Source organism: Morone saxatilis, unplaced genomic scaffold (assembly GCF_004916995.1).
Source record: "Morone saxatilis isolate NCDOM2014 unplaced genomic scaffold, NCSU_SB_2.0 Contig16, whole genome shotgun sequence".
Taxonomy (NCBI): domain Eukaryota; kingdom Metazoa; phylum Chordata; class Actinopteri; family Moronidae; genus Morone; species Morone saxatilis.
Window position 1 is genome coordinate 10,158,031 of NW_023339718.1, and position 23,883 is coordinate 10,181,913.

The 23,883-nt window shown below is 38.7% G+C and overlaps 1 protein-coding gene across 2 annotated transcripts in view; it reads right to left on the reverse strand.

Annotated features, from left to right (window-relative positions):
* Nucleotides 1-575: 575 nt before the first annotated feature.
* The window catches only part of LOC118325695 (PDZ and LIM domain protein 5-like), a 41,188-nt gene continuing 17,880 nt past the window's right edge, over nt 576-23,883 (reverse strand). The window contains exons 4-10 of one of the 2 annotated variants that reach the window (XM_035658469.1): nt 9,033-9,072; nt 5,373-5,398; nt 4,265-4,285; nt 4,141-4,158; nt 3,511-3,683; nt 3,296-3,332; nt 576-2,162 (exon numbers count right to left, since the gene is read on the reverse strand). In XM_035658469.1, the coding sequence (XP_035514362.1) occupies nt 2,063-2,162; nt 3,296-3,332; nt 3,511-3,683; nt 4,141-4,158; nt 4,265-4,285; nt 5,373-5,398; nt 9,033-9,072 (415 nt within the window). In that variant the 3' untranslated portion in view covers nt 576-2,062. The remainder of the gene's footprint in view (nt 2,163-3,295; nt 3,333-3,510; nt 3,684-4,140; nt 4,159-4,264; nt 4,286-5,372; nt 5,399-9,032; nt 9,073-23,883) is intronic. The other variant, XM_035658470.1, reaches the window with a different exon arrangement.

A 23,883-nucleotide genomic window follows, 5' to 3' on the forward strand; every position in this document is an offset into this window, starting at 1 on the left:
TGGGAATGAGGACATAGTTGGAGATTGTAGCATCCTCCTCTGGCCGTTGCTGATTGACTGATGAGCCTGCCAGCTGTGGCTGTGGTTGATGTGGGATCAAGTAACCAGATTCTGCATCATTCAGTCCACTGAAGGCAGAGAGTGTTACCCCTACTTGGTCAGAAGATTCATGTGTTGGAGATCTGTCACTGGCAAATAGCAGGATATAGTAGTTCAGTTCGTTATGATTTTGGTGAATTTTAAATAAACATTTTAAGATATCAGTTTGTTATAGTAGAGTAGTGAAAAAGTTACTTGTGTGAGATTGGTGTTATAGCTTGCAAACTTCAATTTTTTGAACACTTGACTAGAAGAGGTCAATTAGTTCATTAAGAACTATGTGAAAGTGACTACTGTGACGTGGGACTATTTAACATGACAGGTGAAGAGGTGAAAAAAGTTTAGAACATGATTTATACCTGACCTCTCCACTCTTTGTCTCAGATTCAGTGAGACAACTAGAAGAGGAAAGAGTGAAGGAACTAAGGAAGTAGGAAAGAAAGGGAAGAAGGTAGGAAAGGGACACCAGAAAAGGAAACAAGAAAAAACAGCACTTTATTAGCTACAATATAGAATAATAGTTTTTTCAAACTCAAAACACAGAAAATAAATTTTCAGCCACTACATAAGGGGCTATTTTCAAAATGCAACCCTATCAAAGTTAGCATAATCTGCAGTAAACATACAGATGAAATAAATGTAAAGGCACTAGAGAAATATTTTACATTTGCAAATATTACCTTTGCATTATAAGCCATTTATAGCATTTATACAATTACTTTGCTCACCATCAACGCTAAACAACCTGCTCACTGAAAAGAACATTCCTTACTTGCATAATACCTTAAACCATACATATGTCTTACAGCCCCAATCTAGACAGTTACATTCCAGCAGCATAGCATATACACTATTTAATAATATATATTGTACATACTGTACATGCTTGACAAGTTGAAATCGCTTCCTATTTTTCAGATGCTACCATATCTCAAGACAGTGTGTTCATAAAATAGTTCCAATGCTAGCAGATACAACAGATGTAAACAAGCCATTAAAGCTTTTTAAATAGAGCTGCAGTATCTTCTGTAATATATAGTTATACAATAGTAATATATAATATAAAGGAACATTGGGTGCACTCTCACAAAAAGGAAGGGCAGATTTTCTATTTTCCTTCTTCCAAATGATGCAACTTCTCCTTTTGCCACCATCCAAATTACAGTGGTCCAGAAGACACTGAAGTGAGTGACGGATGTTTGTAGTACACATTTTGAATATTTCTTTCTAATTAGCTTTATTGTAGACTTCCACAATGGGGTGCAAGGTTTGTCTATTTATACTGAAAATGCTAATTTTGTTTTCTTTGTATCATCATGTTGTTCAGTGTTTAAGAATGAACATAGTTTTTGCATTTTATGTGCTGCAGTGGAGTAAAAAAGTCAGAGATGCAGATAGACAGCTGCATATTTGAACTTGTTCAGACTACTATTAGATCCTTCAGCATTTTAGACTTTTAATAAAAACTCTACATTACTTGTCTTCCACACAAGGACTCCGCTGGAAACAAATTGAATGTTTTCCTGTAGGTTTTCTGGCTCAATGCTTCATCCTAAGCATCCAATTTAATGTTTTGGCGTTTTTTTTTAAACACTACGCATCTAAAGTTTACCTTTAGGGCTGGAATCAGTGGAGTGGCCGAGCACATAAGCAGCACTTAATTAAAGGTTTAAAGGTCTGAATGAGGCCAGCACAGTGCAGGCACATAACAGTGGACGACAAGCAAACACACACACACACACACACACACACACACACACACAGACACAGAGAGACTCCAGCAGTTCCTTTGCAGGCTCTCATTCCAGCATTCTTTGCTTTATTACCTTTATTCTCATTAGTCCACAAGCCTTCAACATTTAAGTTAATAAACAACCACCTACAGAAGTCAAGCTGATATACTGCACACATACACAGGCAGACAGTTATACCAACAAGACACACACACATACACACACACAGTCTACTCGACATTGAGGGTGCGAGCGGACACTCCGTGGTGCCAGTCTCTCAGCTCGTTGTACTTAGGGCCAATTATCAACCGAGTGGTGGTCTTGTTCGCTCTGTGTTCACAGGAAGAGAGGAAAAGAAGGGGAAAAAACACACCAAAAAAGAGAGAAAAGGAGGATTTAGGAAATGTAGAGCAGCTTCCCTGCAATCGGCGATGAAATGCACTGTGAGCCATGCCACAAGGGAAGCTTGATGATGCAGTAACAACTGGACAAACAAGAAGCTGATGATACACAGGGTTTGATAGGGTGGAGATGGGCAGTTCTTCTATCATCATCATCAGAATAGAAAATGATACAATATGCAGAGTATATCCAGAGAACAGTTAACTCCTGTCTCAAAAGACATCTTTACGGGGTCAAAATGCATCATGAACCCAGGCCGGTATGGACTGAAATTATGAATTAATTCAACCATGAAGCCACACACAACAACGCCCACAGACAGCGACAATGTCTGCATGATAACACAAGTGATCACAGACAAACGGTGATCACATGTATCGCCACAAAGCTCACCAAGAGAAATGGACAGCCAATGGATCACATCACACTGAGAGCAACGCCACTGTCCAGCCATGATTGTCAACGACACAATCACAGGTTATACAACATGCAGCACTGCAACGCTGTCACACATCCACAACCAAATGCACAGACAACCATTAGGAGCACAAAAACCATCACATAAAGCTACACTGATAAGTAAGCACACATGAAAACAATTTCAGCTACCAACAACATGTCTTTGTTTATTTTAATTGCCAAAAAAAGAACGGCATGCTACTTTCAGCAATGTGAGAGGGAAATTTACTTTAAAATTGCTTTCTGAACTTTTGGCACTAGTGGGAACGGACATTCTGTAAAGTGCATAGAGGTCTGGCTTTTGACTTAATGGCTCAAACATAATATAATCCTTTCTCTGCTGTCTAGACAGGAAGAGTCCACACAGCATCAGAACTGCCAGAACTGTGCCACAGATATCTGAAGTCAGATTTTCTGTTGCTTCATAAATGCAGCCTTTATATGTTAGATACACCCAAACAAATGGGTTAAAGATTATATTTTATGGACTATGTATTGTCACACCACACAATGCACTTCACTCATTCAAACAACAGCAAACAAGGATAGCCAGTATAGGGCTATTTAAACCACAATCAGCATTTTCATTGCCATGCACTTACTTTGCCTTCTTGGCTGCGTCAGCTTCCTCTTCTTGAGCTACAAAGGAAAGAATAAAGACAATAATGAGTCCAGTAGAGAAAATAATGTGGTTGTAATAATTGAAATATCATTGTTTGCCCTGTAGAGGCTGCCCTGTTCTTTTATGTGTTAACTCATTAGTTCAGGTGCAATAACAACAGTCTGTGCAAAAATCACCACTGTGTGCACTTCATACCATTCTCAGTGCCAGTGATCTGAGCCAGAATCTTGAATGATCTGGACTGGGTGGTGCCACTGCGTGGGCGCCAGTCCTCTGTGTCCTCCATTATGCGCTTCCTGCTGGCATCAGCATGAGTGGGCACATGGTAAAAATGGATGTCTGTGTCTACGATGTGTTTCCTGGGAACTCTGGAAGGACATGATGGATGACATCAGCAAATATACTTTTAATTTTACATGCTCCCTCTCATAATTAATCAAAGTAGGAGATGAAGGCTGATGTCAGTACCTAGGAGGTATTATAACTTATTAAAGCGAAATGTAGAACTAATTTCGCAGGACTCGGTCAAATATTTTACACTCAAACACTGACTACTGTCAGTAGTCATGTTTAGTCAGTTTAGGAGGTTAATTTCAACCAAGGATTTTAAAATAATATGTAGAACGTTATTTAACACACAGTCAGTCAGTTAGAGGAATGGTATTAAACTGTTTGATATGTAGACTGTAGGTTACATGAGATGGCGATGTGACACACTGTAAAATAATCACCTACAATTTGTGCTTATTAGATAAGAAAAAGGGGAAAATTCACACCACAATTTGTTAAATGCATTTGGAGTCTAGGTCTGAATCGATATGATACCTTGGCGGTGGGGGTTTTCTTGATAACCAATGGACAGAAAAACAGGATAGAAGAAAACAGAAATACACTTAATAGGGAAAAAATAAAACATAGGGAGATAATAGAATCATTTGAAAAGACTTACTTCAAAATACTTTGAGGTCCACTAAAGGGAGGGTGAAGAAGAAGAAGAGGAAGAGATACAAGTACGAAGAGTTAATTAAATTATAGAAATGTATTAAAGGATATGTTAATAAGCAGAGAGTAGAATATAGTTGGAGGAAAAACATATGGACACAACTCCCAAACGCATGCAAAATAAGAGTCCAAATATCAATGGAGACATTTCATTGCATCAACAGGAGGGCAAACAAGCTCCTAACATCCAATACAGGTCAGTTCTATTTTCAACCACATGATGGAGCTGATGATTTGTCTAGTTTTCTTTCAAAAGAAAAATTCATTCATAATTTGGATGGTTGGAAAGTAAAAGTATCGAGAGCATAATAGAATAAAGATGATCATGAAAAGCATGCACATTTGTTTTGATGACATTTATGACTTAACAAGTGCCGTTTGTGTGAATGCACGAACGGTAAATGTGTGTCTGGAATCTTCCTTGGCAACAGAGTGCTGACAGGCCCGTTACTAATTGGCTGTCAATAAATCAACTCTGAACTCAAATACACACACATACACACAGAGGGGCATTGAAGACTTTTCAGGCACTGCTGTCAATAAATCACCTACAAGTACACACACACACACACACACACACCAACACACTCACCTAGCACACTGAATAGACTGATTTATGAGCGTCTCTCTCAACACATTCTTGTCACAGCAGCAGCTATGTGGGTGTGGGAGTGCTGACAGCTCTATGTGAGCTTGGTCACACACGTACAGTTATACTGGAAGTGTCTGACGATATAGACTGTGTGTGTGTGTGAATATCAATATTTGTGATTTATAGTAGAGTTAAACTGCAGCCTCAGCATATTGTATCCCATACAAAAACTTTAATTAATTTTGATTGGATAGGTGCTGCAGTTCTTGCACAATATAAACATGAAATTAAGCTAATTGAACTATAAAACATTACTATCAGGTATCATGTTCTGCAGTAAAATAAGCAAATGCATGCAGTTGTGATGATTAAGTAGACACACACAGGTACAGAAAGAGTTGGATGAGTAAAAAGGAAGGCAAGCAGTCAAACACTCATAACCTGACATGCTTCAGAGACTAACTTTGTGACTGGAGGATGTGCTGAAGTCTGCAAAGCAGAAAAAAGAAGGATTGAAGGCAGAAAGCCAGAGAACATTGACATACACGTCCAAATTCTTGCCAATTTATAGAAAAAACATTGCCATTCAAAAATCCCCTCTGAAACAAACAACACGGCTCATATACAGCATGCAAACAAGCAAGCAAGATGCAAGGATGGACACACACGCTGTCTCATACTGTCACCTCAGCAACAGAAAGAAAGAAATGAATTAACTGATACTGGAAGAAAATAACCAATTGCCAGAAGTTAGGGCGAAGTAAACCAGTATGTTGACGTCTCCTGCGGATGACCAAATTAACAAGCTCTTGAACAGTCACTGGGAATATAAGCAGGATGAAAAAAGGTGAAAGAGGCATAGAGATAGAAATGTTTACATGAAGAAAGCAAGTCTACCTCATCCAGATCTTGCTTTAATAAAGCACTGTGCTATTAAATGTCATCTGTAATACTTGGGGAAGGCTAGTAAAGTAAAATGCAGCTTGTGTGTCTTTGCGTGTGTGCGCAGCTGCTTGGTGTAAGATTCTATTGTGCAGATCACTGGTGTCTGCTGAGTCTCACAGAAAGAGAAACCACTTTTGTCAGTGTGTTGCCTGGAGAAAAGAGAGCACATAGAGAGTATAAACATGAAAATGAACGGAGAAATTATGAGTCACAAAAGGAATCTATTCAGTCCATTTGGTATCTTGAGTGCAGTAAATCAGAAACATCCATGTATACAGCCTTGTTTTGAACAAGTGAAGGAAAAACATGATGAAGGTGTGTTAGTCTGTGAAGAGACTGTGTAAATCTACATGGATTCAAGGCTGAAACCTTTATTGACTGACTGATTTGCTGCAAGAGCAAAGAGAATGCCACACAGCTCGAGTTACAGGCTAAATATACACAAAACTTAACCTTAGCATCATAGCATAGTTATACTCACTATGTCTCTGGAGGAAGGAGAGTTGGGTTGAGACAGAAACAAAGGGGGGGAGGAACATGACCGAGGGAATTATGTAAAGAGAGGCGCTGAGTGAGAAGAGAGATGGGATTAGGCAGCTTGGATGTGAAGGGAAGTATTAAATATGGTAAATTAACGGAGATAATGGAGAGAATTAGAAAGACAGAAGCAGAGAGGGCAAAGTGCCAGTATTACCTTCGAGTACTAGTAACCAACAATATGTTTTAAATGTGGTGCTCTCTTAAGACACCTGACATCTATTTAAAATATAAAATGAGAGAAAAAAGATAACAAAAATGTACTGGCACACACAAGTAAGTGGGAGAGTGAGTTGATTTGTTTCATGGCAATAGGTTGTTATGTGCTGATATGACAAAGATCCATACAACCACCGTGACAGGGATTTTGTCCACACACATTTGTAGTAATTTTAGCTGTAATATTTTCTAAAATGTAATGTAAGGTGTATGTTAAAATCCTACATTCTGAAATTTTAAACTTGAAAACGTTTTTGTTTTATGTTTTATTATGTTATTTTAACAGGACTTTAAAAACGCCTTTAAAGTCCATCAACTCCCCAGTTTTCCATCACAAGAACGAAGCTATTAAAGGTCTTTCAGTGCAGAATTCCCCTTCTCAAGTTCCTACAGCAAACATATCGTACATTCGCCACTTTAGTTTGCTTAGATATCAGTGTTCTCTAACATGACACGGTATACAAATAACTGACAGTATTTGGTGACATTTTAAAAAATGGCAACCAAAACAAGCTGAGACACTTTTCAACACTATAATAAACAACACTCACAAACAGAGGCACCATAATTGGGCTTGTCTTGCTAACTTAAACCATGGATCTCAATACTGTGTGCAGTAGAGTACAGTACTGTGCTTCCCTCCTCTGAACAAAACACCAACAGACATGTGAGTCTGATTTAATGATGTGGAAGAACTTTGAAAATCACTTCCAACATTTTAAGATTCCAAGTTGAAGTCTGGCCAGCCTGATCAGCAGCCTGCATGGAATAAACAAACTTTAAAATGGGCTTGGAAAAACACCAACTTTGTAAATCATGACAGAAGTATATTTTTTTGCAAAGTATATACTTTTCCAGCTTAAACAGAAACTAGGTGCGGCCTTTAAGAAGAAGTTAACAGTGATGTAGTAAATTTCAATCGTCATTGCTTCTTTTTTTCGAAAGCACCGTCCGACCAATGCTGATGGCTACTGCACATACTGGTGTATTTCTAAAATTGTACAAATCTGTTAGATCCAAAAAATGGCAACTGATCTCATGTCCTATCTATAACATGTAACTATAACAGTGAGAAAGTCGGAAGTAGATGCAGAGAATTGAAGCATTTGTTTGATTGGCTGGAGAGAACGCCACTCACCCATTCAACTGCAAAGGCAAGGCTCCACCCTGACTCTCCAATAGGCCCCGCCTCTGCCCCATGGCCACCTCACATGCGTTCTCATTGGAGTAGAGGTTGATCGGTGTGTTATACACTGATGGCTGGGGCGGAACGAGGCCAGGGGGGGAGGACGAGGAGGAAGAGGATGGGTAAGAGACAGGAGGTGGAGGAGGAGGAAGAGGAGGACTGTTGCGGTGGAAGGAGGCAGGAGTGAAGGCAGAGGATGGAGATGGGATGAAGGGAGCAAATGGGGACTGTGAAGGAAGGTATTCACGCTCTGTTCCACAGCCCCCGTAAGGTCTGGGGGCCTTGTTGTAAGGGGCGGTTGAGGGGCTGAAGGGGTGAAGGTGGGGATGGGGTGGTGGAGGTGGATGGGTGAGGGCCACTGGTTTTATGATGTCTGATCTGTCGTCCTACCGGCATGAGAGAAGAGCATGCAAATACAAACGCAAAAACAAATCATAACACAGCACGCACTATACTGATGCTTCTCAGGTTATTTATGGGTTTGTGTTTATCCCATAGGCTTTCCACTGTATAAAACCTATGATTTGCCCATATAACAAAGTTTGATTCAATTTAAAAATAGCTGGAAAAAGTCAATTAGTTTAGTACCTGTAATGTGTTCTGATAATTTTCTTGGAAAAAGGAAGCATCAGTATACTTAATTGTCATTGACAATATAAGCGATGTAGCAACATTAGAAAAAACACAACATAAATGAAAACAAAGGGGGTTTTCATGCAAAAAAACTGTGTGTGTGGCATCGTTTCAGAAGGTTGTAATAACTAAAGAAAAGTATTTAAAGTACATGGTACGCCAGGTGAATTGCAGTTTTTCTTTTTATGTTGCCATTAATTCAATGAACTCACAAGTTTCTTCTCTTCCTGTTATATAGTAACTCAGTTGGTTGATTAAAAAGGGATTACATTATTTTAAATGAACAAACTTGTATATCCAAATGGCAAAAAAAAACAAAAAAAAACTGCCCAATAAAAATAAAATGACATAAGACCTCAGAATAATACATTTCTCATACAGTCACTTCAAATCTGTTTTTGACAACTGGTAAGACGTTTTATTAAACTACAAAAAGCATAGATTAAAAATATATCTTAAAATGTATCCATACAGCCAAAATCAAGTTTTTCACCTGACGTGCCTTGCCTTAATCAAACAGCAATATTTCATAATTTTCTTTAATCTTTAAATAAAGACTTGTGTAATTTTCTGTTATTTCAGTCACATGCTATGTTACAGTACCTTTGGTGCCACGGGGGGAGGTTTGGGAACACTGGAGGCCCTGGAAAGAGAGAAGAAGAAGGGAAAAAGAAAATGCTTGAGTTATGATCACACAACCCCAGTTATTTTTCATTTCAATATTTCCTTAAATAAAATGTCTGAAATGTATTCTGATAATAGATTTAAGTGACTGTTAGGCAACACCGTGTGGGTAAAATAGCAGGAGCTTTTCAAAGGCATACTCACTGATATTTATAGAGCCATTCAAAACAGTGAAGGCCATGCTGTAAAAATTTGTAGATCTTACTGAGGTTGAGAGAAACTGTGGTTATGCTGAATTACGACTAAACCTGAGCTCTCAGCATAGAAATCGACTTGGAGAGGTTTCTGTCATCAGCTGTGACAGAATCCAAGAGTCTCACTGTGTCAGACTATGCAAACTTAAACTACTAGGGCTGAAAAATGTGGTCTCTTTCAATGTACGTGTGCTTTTGAAGGCAGCTGTTTTTAGTCTATAAAGGCTTGTATCAATCTGATACTCTTGGTGTTTGATACTCTTGATGCCACATTGAGCAATGAGCTACCCTAAGGGTCATCTGCGGAACATGCCTCTAACTATCCACACTGTTAGATTTACTCTTAAGTGACAACGGCTAAGCACCTCATCCTAATATTCATTTTACTGAGATATTTTTTCATCTGTTTACAGTGTTCTTAGCTGATCTGCCTGGTTTAAAATGATATTAATGCGATAGGACAAGGCTTCATTGATGCAACGTGAACTGAAACATTTCATTTAATGCAGCTATGGAGCAATATTTTTGAACACTTAATATAAATCATAATAAGTTTTCAAAAGAGAATTTGTTCAGTGCACGATTGAGCATCATATGAAGGGGAAAACACATGAGTTAACCTAAATTAAAGGTTAAGTAAACTGTGTAGTAACTGAAGACTTGCGAATGTCAGCAGCCCCGAATTCCTTTCAGAGCAGCCCTTCCAGAAACTTCCTGAGGGAGGCTCATGTCCTTCACCTCTGTAAATCTGAACCGACAGCCTTGTAGTAGCTAGAAACACATCAGTTTACAGATATAGCTACTCATGTGCTTGGCCTTTTACTCTCCACCTCTTGCACCTCTTCAGTTTTGGTTTGCCAAAAGTGTCCTGATATTGCTATTGTAAGCCTTTGATATGACACGTAAGGATATTAAATGATATTAATACCAAAAGCAAAAAGGCATAAACTTATCCTGACCTTCCACAGTTCAGGCAAACAGTCTGAATCCTATTTTTAGAAGTGAGCCTGCCAGGCTGTGTAGTGCCCCCAACAAGCTTGACACAATTCTCTAAGATATGGATGGTTAATAATGGTTAAGGTTTGACAATCATAGTAAAGAAGATGGGATTTGTATGCTGTCTTAACAGAAGGTCTTCCTCGAAGGTTCAACCAAAAGCAAATGAATCCTGCTGAGCAACTACTAAAGATTGTCCCAGTATCACTTGAGACAATACGCCTCACCTGTTTTTTTGTCTAAAAAACAGTTTTCATAGTTTTACTATGAAAGTCTTCATAGTAAAACTATGTGAGCAGTATACCAGCGCTGTGGGCTTCCCTGGCCATTCTATACTGTCAACAATCCAGGAAGTAACCGATCAGCAAAACACCATCATCATCAAAGAAGACAGCAAGGAAATTGCTTGCACAACCAATGGCTCAGACATGTGTGAGGCACATAAAGTAGGAAGGAGAACACCAGGGTATCAAGTAGGTATTTCAAATACGTCCCCGTCATCGCTGTGTGCTGTAGCCTCGATTACACTGCTGCTATAACTGGAAACACCAACATGGAAATGTGTTGGGGTCATATGGTGAGAGGGAGAAAAAAAGACGCCTGCTAGAAAGTCAATGAGAACCAGAGTTTAATTTAATTCAAAAGCTTTTAAACTCGAACTCTGGGGATTTGCACAGTCAAAGGTAATTTTAGGTTTCTAAACAAGCAACTCTTTTGTTAAAATGCCTTTTATGTTCCTGGGACATGGTGTGACCTTGGGAGAACTCATGAGAGTTAGCCCAGGTTTATCTTCCTGAAACTTAAGTAGCTGTCAGTGTCAACTGAGCCTTAGAGAGTGTTTTGAAAGTGTTGCATTGGCTGAATATTGTACGTATTAAAACAGCAGTAACCAAATTTGCTCCTGTTTTCATTTTGAAAATGGCCGAAAATTGAAAACTTCTCACCAGAATGTGGGACATGTGTTGGGCAATGATATCCATTATAGGAGAGGAACAACAGGACCGTATCAAGCACTTTACCACAGGCATGTTTCTCCATAGCTCAAATGTGTGAGGGTCAGAGAGTTAAGTGGATGCAATAAAGACACTTACAGTGTGACAGTGACAAACATGGTATTTTATATGTCTACCTCCTGGGCTGTACATCTACATGTGTGTGTTCTTCTTCTTCTACCAACAGTTTAATTGCATTCATAGTTTAAAAGCAGCTGGTATACAACATGTCTCTGTTCTCTGTGTAAGCATATGTAACTCTGCGTGTTGCATGTTAACTGTCAGCCTCTACGTGTCTGTGTTTCTTTCACCCGGTTTCATGTTCATGGAAGTTTTACATTAAATAGCGATTGAGACTGTGAGTTTCCCCAGCAGTTCTTTGTGGTGACCGCTATTCTGGTTTTGCTTTGATACTTTACCACATCCGAATGCATGCTGTGGCTTCAGCGGTGCTTAAACATCTTTCCATATTTTGTTAAGTACAAGTCATTTATGGTAATATTTCTTTTAGTCTTTCTTTGAATATTGGTCATGAGGGTTTGCATGCATATAAAACATTTTGTATGTTTTCTTAGTTGTCTTGGTCTGGTTTGTGATGTTTTCCTAATTAATTATTTTTGGGAGATACATAAGAAATTACAGAGCTCTGACAGTATGCTTTCATGGGTCGTTACAATTTCTCTGTTCTGTTTCCACTCTGTTTAACAATTTTCTCTTTTGGAATTGGTAGGGAATGAACAAAACAACAGGACATCTTAAAACAAAATAATGCAATCCAGCCCTGCAGTAAATATTGTAAGATGTAAAATTGTTGAGTTTTGGATACAGCAGTATGTTAATATTTGAGCCCATTTTGTGTCACGTCGAATAGCATTTTATTTACTTCTATTATTCTGTAAGTCTCAGTACAACATTTTTATCTCCATCTCCTCATCTGATGTTACTGTATAGTGTACTGTATGAATATCATTTTAGAAGCCAAGAGCTAAACTGTTCTTTCCAACAGCATATTCTCTTTTAATATGCCACCATATATTACCTTCATGCTGCCTTGAGTCTCTTTACAGATTTTCCTACATTTATGCATTACAGTAAATAGATCTGTTAGAAAGATCAGGATGCCATCTCTTCTTCATCTCCTCTCAAATCATCTGTGTCCTCGCGGCTGTTCTGTGTTCTCAGTTGTGCATTTGTGTTTAATCTCTCTGGTCTATTCTTACTCGAGTGAGATCATTGACCGATGTTTCCAGGGCTGTTCCCCCCACACGGCATCAGCTTCACCAGCAAGCAACCAGCCATACTGAATCAATGAGAGATTGGTTTTTTTATGTCTAAAAGGGAGTGGTGGTCAAGATGCAGAAGTGGCTTAGGTGTAGGTGAAACTGACTGGGATCTGTTAGTAACACCAATAGAAACCGAACACACTACGCAATACAAACACAAATACATACATTCAAGCGCTACATGTCTTAATGAATTTTACAAGTGGAAGTGATTCTGTCACTTAATGCCTTTGTATGTGTGACCTGTCATAAAGTGAGTGTTTGTAAAAATGTTGTTTACTCAAACACACTAGAGGCATGCATGCAATATAGCTCCTTGCAAGCATACCTGTCTGTCTGCCTCTAACCCTAACCCTAACAGCTACACACACATCATTGAATTTCAGCAAAAAGCAGCTCTTTAATGAAGTGTGCTGCCATTTGGATGACAGAATCATTAAAAGTAGTGGACGGACCAAGGCCAGTTGACATACACCCACACAAATACACACACACACACACACACACACACTCACACAATGATGTATTATGCAGGGTGTGGTGACAGTGATTTCAGGCATGACGGGTTGGCCCAGGAAATGTTACTGGGGTAGTGCAATAACACAGACTACAAGGGCCAGTTTATACACTGTGCAGCATCTGCACCTGCAAATAACCTTCACACAATAACACACACACACACACACACCTACACACACACAAACACACACACGTAGACACACAGTATATGTGTCTCTATTTTTAGATCAACTGCCTTGGACATTTGAATATTATATGTGTGAAAAATGTGAACTTGATCGGCCCAGTTATAGATGGTATGATTGATTCTCTGTGGTCCTGTTCGCCTCAAATCCAGTCTGGTTTCTTATGAGCCGTGATCTTATTTTAGATTTGCACCTAATTTGTCTTGGTAAGACATTTTTTGGCAGCTCTTGCATGTTTTTGTGGTAACTTTAACATTCCTGACTAGTACAGAAGGGAATAATGTTATCCAACTAAAAGTCAATATTAAACAAATAAACTGAACTTTTGAAAATTCTGGTGTTCCTTAAATGTGTCATGTTTTAAATAATTCAAACGTACCTCTATTCTCTTTTTTCTCCTCCCTTCTCCTTAACTGTAAGTAGTCAGGACAAATTAGTGACGAAAAATATTGTGCAGAAGAAACAAAATGATACTGTGACATGGCAAAATCTTGGTAGCATATTTGCATCCATATGTGCATTAATGATGCACCTTCAATAAGACTCAACTTACATTTTCTTTCCCAAGGAACAACTTACTCTCTCTCTGTGTAACACTTACTCTCTCTCTGTGTAAATCAGAGACTTTAGCAGCTTGGTAATTTATGTGCAGACACAACTGTGCCTCAGGACCATTAACTTGAAATATGGCTTTAAATTTGTTTTTTCAGTCCTAACCAAAAAAAAAAAATTGTTGTCCCCGTTTCGTTTTCTCTTCTCACCTATTTATTTTCTTTTTCATTCTATCACTACACCGTTCCATTCTCCTCTGTTGTGTTTTAATTATCTCACTCTCCTCTTCTTACTTACTCCTTCCTGCCTTTCATTGCCCCTTTTTTTGTCTTTCCTGGGAATGAGGTCACTGTTTTTTAAACAAAAGTGATAATGATTATTGGAACAAAGCCCTCTAAAATGTATGCAGTCGTCATTCCCGAAGGTGGGACACACACTCTGTCCGTCTATTTATTTCTTTTTCTGTGCCTTATTAGGAAAAAGGGGAAAGAGTGGGCCGGTTTGGTTTCAGGGTTTTTTGTAATTTTACCTTAAACTGAAGCAGACAGACCAACGTGACCAGGAGGGAATGCCAGGGCACCAAGTAAGAACAGAGTGACTGGCAGAATTATTGCCACGTGTGGTGCATTTGGGTGTCAACAGTAAGTTTGTGTGTGTGTGTGTGTGTGTGTGTGTGTGTAGTGGTAATGGGGTACAAAGAGAGAAATGCAGATGATGAGTGAACAAAGACTTGATACTTCTTGATTTAAAAAGCTGGTACAGCATTCTTTTGCTGGTTTGATTAAATCCAAAAACAACCATGTTATTTCTCTGCTATATCAAGACCAGTGTGTGAGTTTATCTCGAAATGGCCTTTAAATAGATCTGGAAGCTGAGTCTGCCTGTCTTTATCAGTCCGCACACTGGGCAAGACCATATGAGACAGGGGTCACTCACAGATCACAAGTATTGTAGATCTGTGTGAGCTCCATGCCCATGTCTATTTATCTGTGTGTGCGTGTGTGTCTGTGATCCTCCCCATTCCTTATCCGCTACCTCCCTCCAAGGAGCCACGACAGGCCAGCTGAGCATGAAATCCCATGAGATCCTAAAAGACGCTTTGATACTGACCAGACCAAAGGAACGAGATATGTTAAAACTAGAGTGGTTTCACTAGAAAAACATTAGTTAGTTAAATCAACATAAAATTTTAAGTATGTCTGAAAAATCGCAGTAACAGACAGTGGAGAGAATTTCAGCTATGAACAATTGTGTTTCTCCTTAAAGGCAAGCTGCACAAATAGGTAACATTCATATATGTTGTGATGTTTGTGCTTCTTTATTCTCAGCCACAGATCAATATGGCTAGACAAAGCTTGAGGGTATGAATCCTCACTGGTTTTCATGAAAGACGCTCTCACTGATGGAACGTTTGTATTCAATACAGACTTGACTTGACCTAGAATCAAGCTTTTTCACATTCAGGTCAGGATCTCTTACAGTATGGGCGGTTTTAGGCTAGCTAATCTCTGTGTACATAAAAACACATTTTATATAACTTTCCTTTAGCTAAATCTGTGAATGTTTATGAACATAATCTAGAGATTTCATAACAATTACACAGAATGTCCTTTCTTGAATTGTAGAGGCAATGAACTAACTAAAATCTCTAAACATGCAGTATAGTTCCCTGTGGTAACACAGCAACAAACATTTTATTGTAGCTCACTTTCTAACAAAAACACACAGCAGTGGGCCAGTACCCTAAGGTGTTTTAAAAGCAGACCATGAGAGGAAACATGCACATTAAGTTAAACCCCACCAGGGCTGGAGAAAGGAGGCAATGTCTCCAACAGCCTGCAGGTCGACAGTACTGCATCAAAAACCCCGACAGAGTTCAGGAGCAAAGGGGGGAAGCGCCTCTATAACTAATACTCACTCACTTCAGTTTTCTCCTGACCAAATATAGGTTGTAAAATAAAAATAATTGAGTGAAAATGGTTAAAGTGTGAGAATAAGAGTGTAAAAATAAAAATATTGGGCACAGGAACTGGGATATATTGCTGCTACACACATTTTACTGGGTTTGGATATGAAGTCCATTAAACAGTAAATAGAAAGGGTGGAGAAGACATATTTGCGACAAAAAAGCTGTAAAATCTTGTAAAATGTATGGACATTTTTACAACACCAAAGAAGAGTTACTGTTGCAAAGCATACTACAACCAGTGGCACACCAAATTTCACATAATATAAGTTAATAAAACAGATTAACAGTGTAGGTACTTTTACAGCATGCAATTCTTCTTAGATGTTTTCAAAAGATCATAAAAGTAATTTTATGTAACATTATAATTCATGGAAAAATACATCTTTTAAAGGCAGAGGACAGATGTTTTCTTTTTATGTAAAAACAACAACGCAAGTGTTTGGTTTAACTGTATATGTGTCTATAGGAGTAAGTGAGTGCCTGCACCATCTCTGGAGTCACGGGGCAGTAAAACTGTAGATGGGAGGACTGGAGTCCAATGTTGTCTGTTGAAATCTAATTTAAACTTTTACAGCTTTGTTTCACAGGAGACTGACCAAGAAGTAAAAACTGTACATATAAACAAGGAGCTCACATGGAGGCGTTAAGATCACATAAGCACAGGGACAGGACGGACACAAACACACACTGGCAAGCAGTCACACACCAAATACCAAAACCCAAACACCCATGTATTTCCACATTATTTTTCTTGTAACAAAACCTAGCATGCATCATTTTCACTCATTGTTAATGACTCTTGACCTGAAAATGCCCTGCCATACCTCCGTGAACACTTCGGGCAACTCCCACAGCGAACATTGCCATCATCGTTTAAAAGATTTAAAGTGTAATTGAATAAACTAATGACTCCATGGACTGTAGCTGGAGCATAGCCAGCCTGTTTGCGAAAGACCTACTAGAGATTTCCACACTGCAAACACACATACCTGAGCTTTCTTTCTCACTGCAACTGACTGACAAACACACTATGACAATCTTGACCAGAACCATACAACTAGAGAAGCAGAGAAACACCAGACTGATCCCCAGAGCAAATCTGGGTTTATCAAACTCATGTCAGTGCTGTCAAAGTTATTTAAAGTCCATCCTTAACCGCGTTGCTGAAATTATACAGCACAGGTTTAACCCAACACAAATAAATCCCTTGTGTGATTTCATGAGACTCAGATGAAGATTGCATTGTTTCAAGAGTGGATCCTCGACAGAAGGATTTTAGGAATCTCTGCCTTGGAGGCAAACTCAGTGCCTGTTGGGGCTCCGTAAGGGAAACCAACAGTTCAAGGGGGCCCAAACTGGACTAGGACATCCACATAATTGTAGGGGGGCCCAAATGGGATAAATTAAAGTAGAGATTCAAGATTAACTTGCCTTTAGTCCTGTGTAGTTTTGTAAGATCTATCCCACACAGTATGGTCTCAAATTATGTACTTATGTACTTACTACACCGACACTGTGTGGATTCAGCAGAAAAAACAGTGGAATAATGACGAGTACAAAACTATCTAAAATGTATATTTAATATGAGTGAGAGAGGGGGAAAGTGAGTTTTATTGTCTTATAATTTTACTGCTGTCTACTTTACAGTTTCTTTTTTCTCTCTCTTTGGCAGCTCACAGGCAGCAAAACAGGACAAAACACAATACATCAAACAGAAGAAAGATAGACAGACTAAATAGACAGTGGTCCAGCTGGGTCCAGCACTCAGCACTGAGACAGCCTGCCCATCAATATGATCCACAGCTGGACTAGGAAGTGTTTTCCATATTCAACATCTGGCCTTAGGTCTGTTGAGAGGGTTATGGATATCAACGTGCGTCAGTATCATTCAGAGAGATTCACTCACAGAGAGCCACAGAGATTTACTGACCTATTTTTATTTTTCCTTAATATTGTTTTCATCTTATTTCAGAATCAAAAATAACACACAAGCACACACACACAGTTGCTCTCAGAGTATCACTGTGAGTCACATGTCTTATAAACTTAGGCGACAGTGATACGACAGCAATCGTAAAATGGACCTGGCTCTGACACTGAACGAATACCTGAATTATTTCTGCTTCTTTTTTTCCACAATAAAATCACAGTGTTTTCAACAGATGAGCTTGAAGAGGGTAATGGTGGAAAAGGGGGAGAGGGCGGGATTAGAGTGGATGAGGTACACACTAAAAGAAAAGTAACACACAGATACATATTTTTGTCCTAAAAAGACAGACAGATGTGTTCAAACCCACACATGCTCCTTAGGATAACACATCTGTCTGAGGTGAACATGGTGTCATCTGATTATGTAATTAAATCAAGGAGAAAATAAACACATAGTGAGTTATTTGGCTGAATTTAGAAATATCCCGGCCAATCTGAACTGATAACATAGTAGACTTACATTTTAAATGCGAGGGAAGATAGCAAACTGTGTCTGGGACATAAGTGTATTGTGTTTCAAAACATGTTGATTACAATTTATTATAGAGTCATTTGTAACTATAATTAGAAGTTTATTTTATTTGGAACAAAACTGCTGAGTGTACAGTTTATCTTCTGACTGCGCCTTACACCCTGAAACTCATTTATAGCAATTACTCAGAGCTTATGAAATGTAGCTTCTTGTTTTTCCCTTCTAATCAGTCCAGATGATTCTTCACACTGTTCCAGCTGCCCGTTTGGGTATCATTCAACAATGCTGGCTGGCCTTAAGATGAGTGCTCTTGGCTTACACCAAGATATGTTTGGCAAATAGCAGAGAAGAATTAAAAAAGCAGAGACAGATGAGCTTAACACAGTGTTCCTAGCCTGAGGATATCAGTGGGCTACCTTTGCAGACCCTTAATGTTCATTGGATTTGTATTTTTTTTGGCAAAAACAACATACTAGCAAAAGACAGGCAGTAACAGGTGTGTCTAGCTATAGCTGCATTCTCTTGGTATTATGATATCACTGGTGAATACTACAAGCCTAGCCAAAGATGATGGCCATCAGTTTTAGATGATCTTTGGCAAATACTACAGATCAGTGAAAGACAGAGACAGGTGAGCCCAGTTTAGCACTCTTGGCTTTGGAACATCTTGGCAAATATCAGAGCCAAGTAAGTGACAATGGCAGCTGTGCAGAAGAGCACAGAGGATTTGCAAAGGGCTGTGACTTTCTGCAGCTACAGTTCAAGTCTCACAAATTATAACCTATCAAGCCAATACTGTACTGTACTGTACTGTACTGGTATATACCACATTTTGATTAGTTTTATTAGGCTTTTTTTGTGCAAAATAATACAACCGACAATAACCGCAGCCATACTTAAGTTTAGAGATATACTGTCCATGGCGTCTAGTTTGACAGTGGTCAGTGCAAACAAAGAAATAAGATGGGGATACTGTATATAAATATAATATAAAGAAATATAAAGACATATAAACTACAGATATCATGAGCTCTAGTTTTAGTCAAACACAACAGTAGTTAGATTTCTAACGTCTGAGTTCACGTTGAGGTCCATCCATCTGATCAAGGACAGGGTTTACAGTAATATCTTCTGTCTGCGCTTTAAGCTGCCTATATGGGTTAAAGTGTGGACCAGGAATCTTTGCTGTTTGCTTTCTATAAAATGCTCCGAACAATAAACATTTTTTATGAGGGATGGCACAATACCACTTAGTCATGTCCGATACTGATATCGATGCTGCAACCTTGTGTATCTGCCAATACCGATACCAATTTGATACCTTTATCCTCTCATTAAAAACTAAGCTGTCAATAATGCATTTGTATGGATTTACTTTGCTTAACCTAACCATATAAATAACATCATGCTCAAACTGTAAAACTAATATTCTACTCCCACGAAGGAAGAAATAGGTAGCCCAAAGTTTTGTTAAGCCTTTATGTAATAGTTTAGGCTAATGGATCGTATCAGATTATACTTTTTTTTCCCTCTGATATCTGATGAGTGATTTTGTCCAGTATCACACCAATACTGATACTGAGTGTCGGATTAGCACAACTCTAATTGTTATACCTTACGACACATAAGTAATGTACTAAGAGGAGATTCCTCTACAGTACCACCTGACTTAAGAGGTGGTAGGTGCTTTTATAGCTCTTGGACTGAACGTACCAGTTTACAACCATCAAAGTACAATCAGTCATGTCAGCAAAAGTTCTTAATGTTTTATAACCAGGTTTCTTGTTAACTGTAGTGAAATATTCAGCTCTATGTGCCCCTTCATGGAAACTTGCCTTTCTTAGCTGAAACACTTCAGCAAGGCAAATGTTTGCCAGTGTAGTTGCATTAACCAAGGCATTTCTGTAAAAGCATGGTCTCTCAAGTCTTTTGTAAATAGGGAATCCAATTATCTCTCCCCTTCAAAGCCAAGCTCGTTCAAACACGATGTTCTTGTTACACACGGATCAGTTCCAAGTAAGCATGCCGTCCATTCTGGGTTTTATTTCAAAGTGTAGGCCAAAAACTGGCAATAGATCATTTGAGTACAAGTCTTGCCTATAAACAGGTAACTGACAAATAGCTGCATACATCAAATAACCACTTATATAACTGTTGCTTTCTTATATTATAAACGATAAGCGGGCACATTTGTGTCAATTTGTGAATTTACATCTAAACAATAAAAAATGACATAAGCCTCTGTGGTAGAAGTGACCAGTGGCTAATACTGTATATCAGAGGTGTACTCTGCAGCAGCAGGCTTAGGTAAACACACATCTTCGCCTTTGTTTGTTGGGCATGTGGCTGAGCACAGGCTTCAGCATTTGCACGTACAACCCAGGGATCTCAATGACTCTATTAAGAGAACATACTGTAAACAAAATGAAAAAGTATACCCAAACCCTACACAGACTTCCCTTACCCAACCCCTTGCCCAAGTATCCAGAGCCAACTTCCAGACTCAAAATAACTCGAGCAGCTGCCATGAGATCTGTGCATGTGTGTGTGTGTGTGTGTGTGTGTGTGTGTGTGTGCATGTCTTTGTTAGAAACATTGAGGTGTACCATACCTCTTGTGAAAAATATTTCCACTGTTCCACTCTCTATCTTGCTTTGCATGTACTGTAAAAAAAACCTCCTTGCTGACCATTGTGTGTTTGTGCATGTGGAGGGGGATCCGTAAATCAGTGCCACCACAGCAAAACAACACCACCACAGCATTTCAGTTCAGCATTACCGCACAAGAGATCTAAGATCTGATTGTGTTTACCCATGACTTATTATGGCCTGTCCTTGTGGCTTTCTACACGAGACGCCACTATTATAAATGTGACGACTCCACCATTGAGACATTCAGTCACAAAGAATAGGCTTGTCAAACACTGTAATTATCCTGTTTGAGGTCCTTTCAACGGGGTGAGATCTCCACTCTGATAAAAAGAGAAGTGGAACCAATTAACTCAGTACTACACAAAAGCTGCTTCAAAACCTTTCTTCTTTGCGTGATAGCTTGTTTATTCAAATCATGCATTCACTTGCAGTGTACTGTGATGTGCCTACGTATATGCGGGTGAGTGCATCAGGTCAACTGTTTTTCAGTTAGTACCTTTCAACTCCCTCAAACACATCAAGACCTTGAGACTCTGCCGTTACCAGTGAAAAACACTCAAACACACACATGCACACAGCCCCATTAAATAGTCAAATGGGCTTCGAAAAGACTTTACTGTGGGGAATAAAGCATTTAGCCAGACACTGGCAGTTAAAGTGCATAACAGTGAAATACAAAGGTGGTTTTGTTGAGGCACAAGATGATTGGTTGAAATGAACAGTTTAATACTTTGGTGTACCTCTAAAGAGAATAATTACATTGCTGAAGAGGCTAATTTAAGTGTTGAGATGTTGTGATTACACTATAGTGGGACTGCTTCAGGACAAAGTCATCAGCATGGAGGAAACATCCTTCTTCATTTGTAATTACTCAGAAATGTCTAAATGATAAGCCTGTTGTGCTGTTGCTTCACTTCAATCCCTTAAACTTTGCTCCAATTCTAATCACATTCTTCTCCCTATTTCTTTCCTGCTGCTCCATTCTTTGTCCCTACTTCCCTGTACACCTTCTTTCTACCAATCTTTCATCATCTTTTTAACAACACCCCTCTCAGTCTATAGAAAACACGGCTCTGATCAGTTTCTCTACCCATAACCGACCTTGCTCCTCTACCCTCATCCTGCTCTGTTGACCCATTCCTGACAAACTCTCCCATTGCAATCCTGTATCCTTGTAATTACAATAATATCCTACCGTTTTTTTCCCAAGTATGTTTGATGTGTTTTGATGATGGGAAATGTAATTGGTGCCTGAATTATGTTCTGTTTTTGTGGAAAAGTGCTATAATACTGCATGCCAGTCAGTGGGAGTTGATTGGGGTGAATATTGAATGAATGAAAGTAGGCCATGGAGACTGGTGACGTCCGTGTGTGGTTAGGGTTAACCCTAACCCTAACCCTAACACTTTCACAAAGATGGTAAGGTTAGATTAAAAGTTAATTAAAGTAAACATAAGCATAACATTTTTTATCATGTTCAAGTAAGTTGCTACAAGTAGACATTGTAGAAAATCTGAATTTTTTTCTATAATGTATGTTCAGAATCATTAACAATTATGTTAACAGGTATGTTAATTAATAATGTTTATTTTGTTAATAAAAAATGTAATGGGTATCGGCATTAGGTTTCCTAAAAAACACTGTTTGCTTTGCTTTTGCAGGTTAGTCACTTATAAACATAATTTCTAGGAAACAGGGTTGTCTATTGTCATCCATTTGTTCTTGCTTGCTAGAAAGACTGAAGAGATTCAATGGAATGTACTACAACCTTACCAACCAGCCTTTTGACAGTGTATTTGTGTGTGTCCATTGTGGGTGTGTGCTTTACGAACACATGTGCTCCACATGTGTCTGATATCTCGCTCGTAGTAAAATAATCTGTCTAGCAAACAAAATATTAGTTGTTTTTCTAGGTCTCATCAAACCAAATTCAGTTTGACAATGAAATAAAAACGGAAAAAAATCGTTCATTGAAAAAAGAAATTCCCAGAAACTCGACTGCATTTTTTTCCATAGCTGTGCATTAGTATTCACAGTAAAACTTTATGGATATATATGAATCTAAACATGGAGCAGCAATGTTTTAACATTCTCGCATGGTGCCGTCAAGCAGGGTGATCCATGGTTTACTGAAACTGCAGATGGCAACCAATTTGATCAAAAACTGTCAGCCTTGGAAAATCCATCTCCATCATTGTTTGTGTCTCTCTTTCAACTCTTTGCCATGCTGTTACTTCAGTTTGCCTCCCTTGACTTCTTTTAGCTTTTTCCATCCTCCCTTCTATCCTGTTCCTGCTTCTTTCAGTATTTAAACCTCACGCTCTTAGCAGGAGAGCCGCATACACACACACAGACACTGTTTGACGGAAAGCCATCAAGCATTCGAAGGTCACGAACCAAAAGTTTGTGTTTTGAGAGCTATTATTAACGGAACAATACAGAGTGCATTCCTAGACAGAAGAAAAACTCAGGAAAAGATTTAAATGTTAGGTAAAACAACAAATAACAAGTCATGTCACCATTACTATTTATTCCCCTACTGCTTTCCAAGTTATGCAGGAGAGAAATAAATCACCCTCAATGCAACTTATTTTACAGATACAGTCGATTAAAAGAGGCTGATTTAATTAAACAGCTCAATCACTGTTATGTGTTACTGATCATACTGATCTTTGGAAGCCTACACAATCACTCAGTCATTCAGTCGCACTGTGATAAAGTGACAGACTTACAACCGTGTAATTCAATTTACACACTACATTGCTAGACACTTGCTGCTGTAGTCGAATATAGATCAGCCCTATATGCTGAGATGTAGGAGTGAAACTCACATGAATCATGAACAATTTGTCTGTGCACTGTGAATATACAATGGTCATCCGGAGACTACGTGAAGCAGATGGAAACTATTAAAACTGTGAAGCACTTTTGTAATCTTTGTAAGTAAAAAAAAAGATCAATAAAAGAA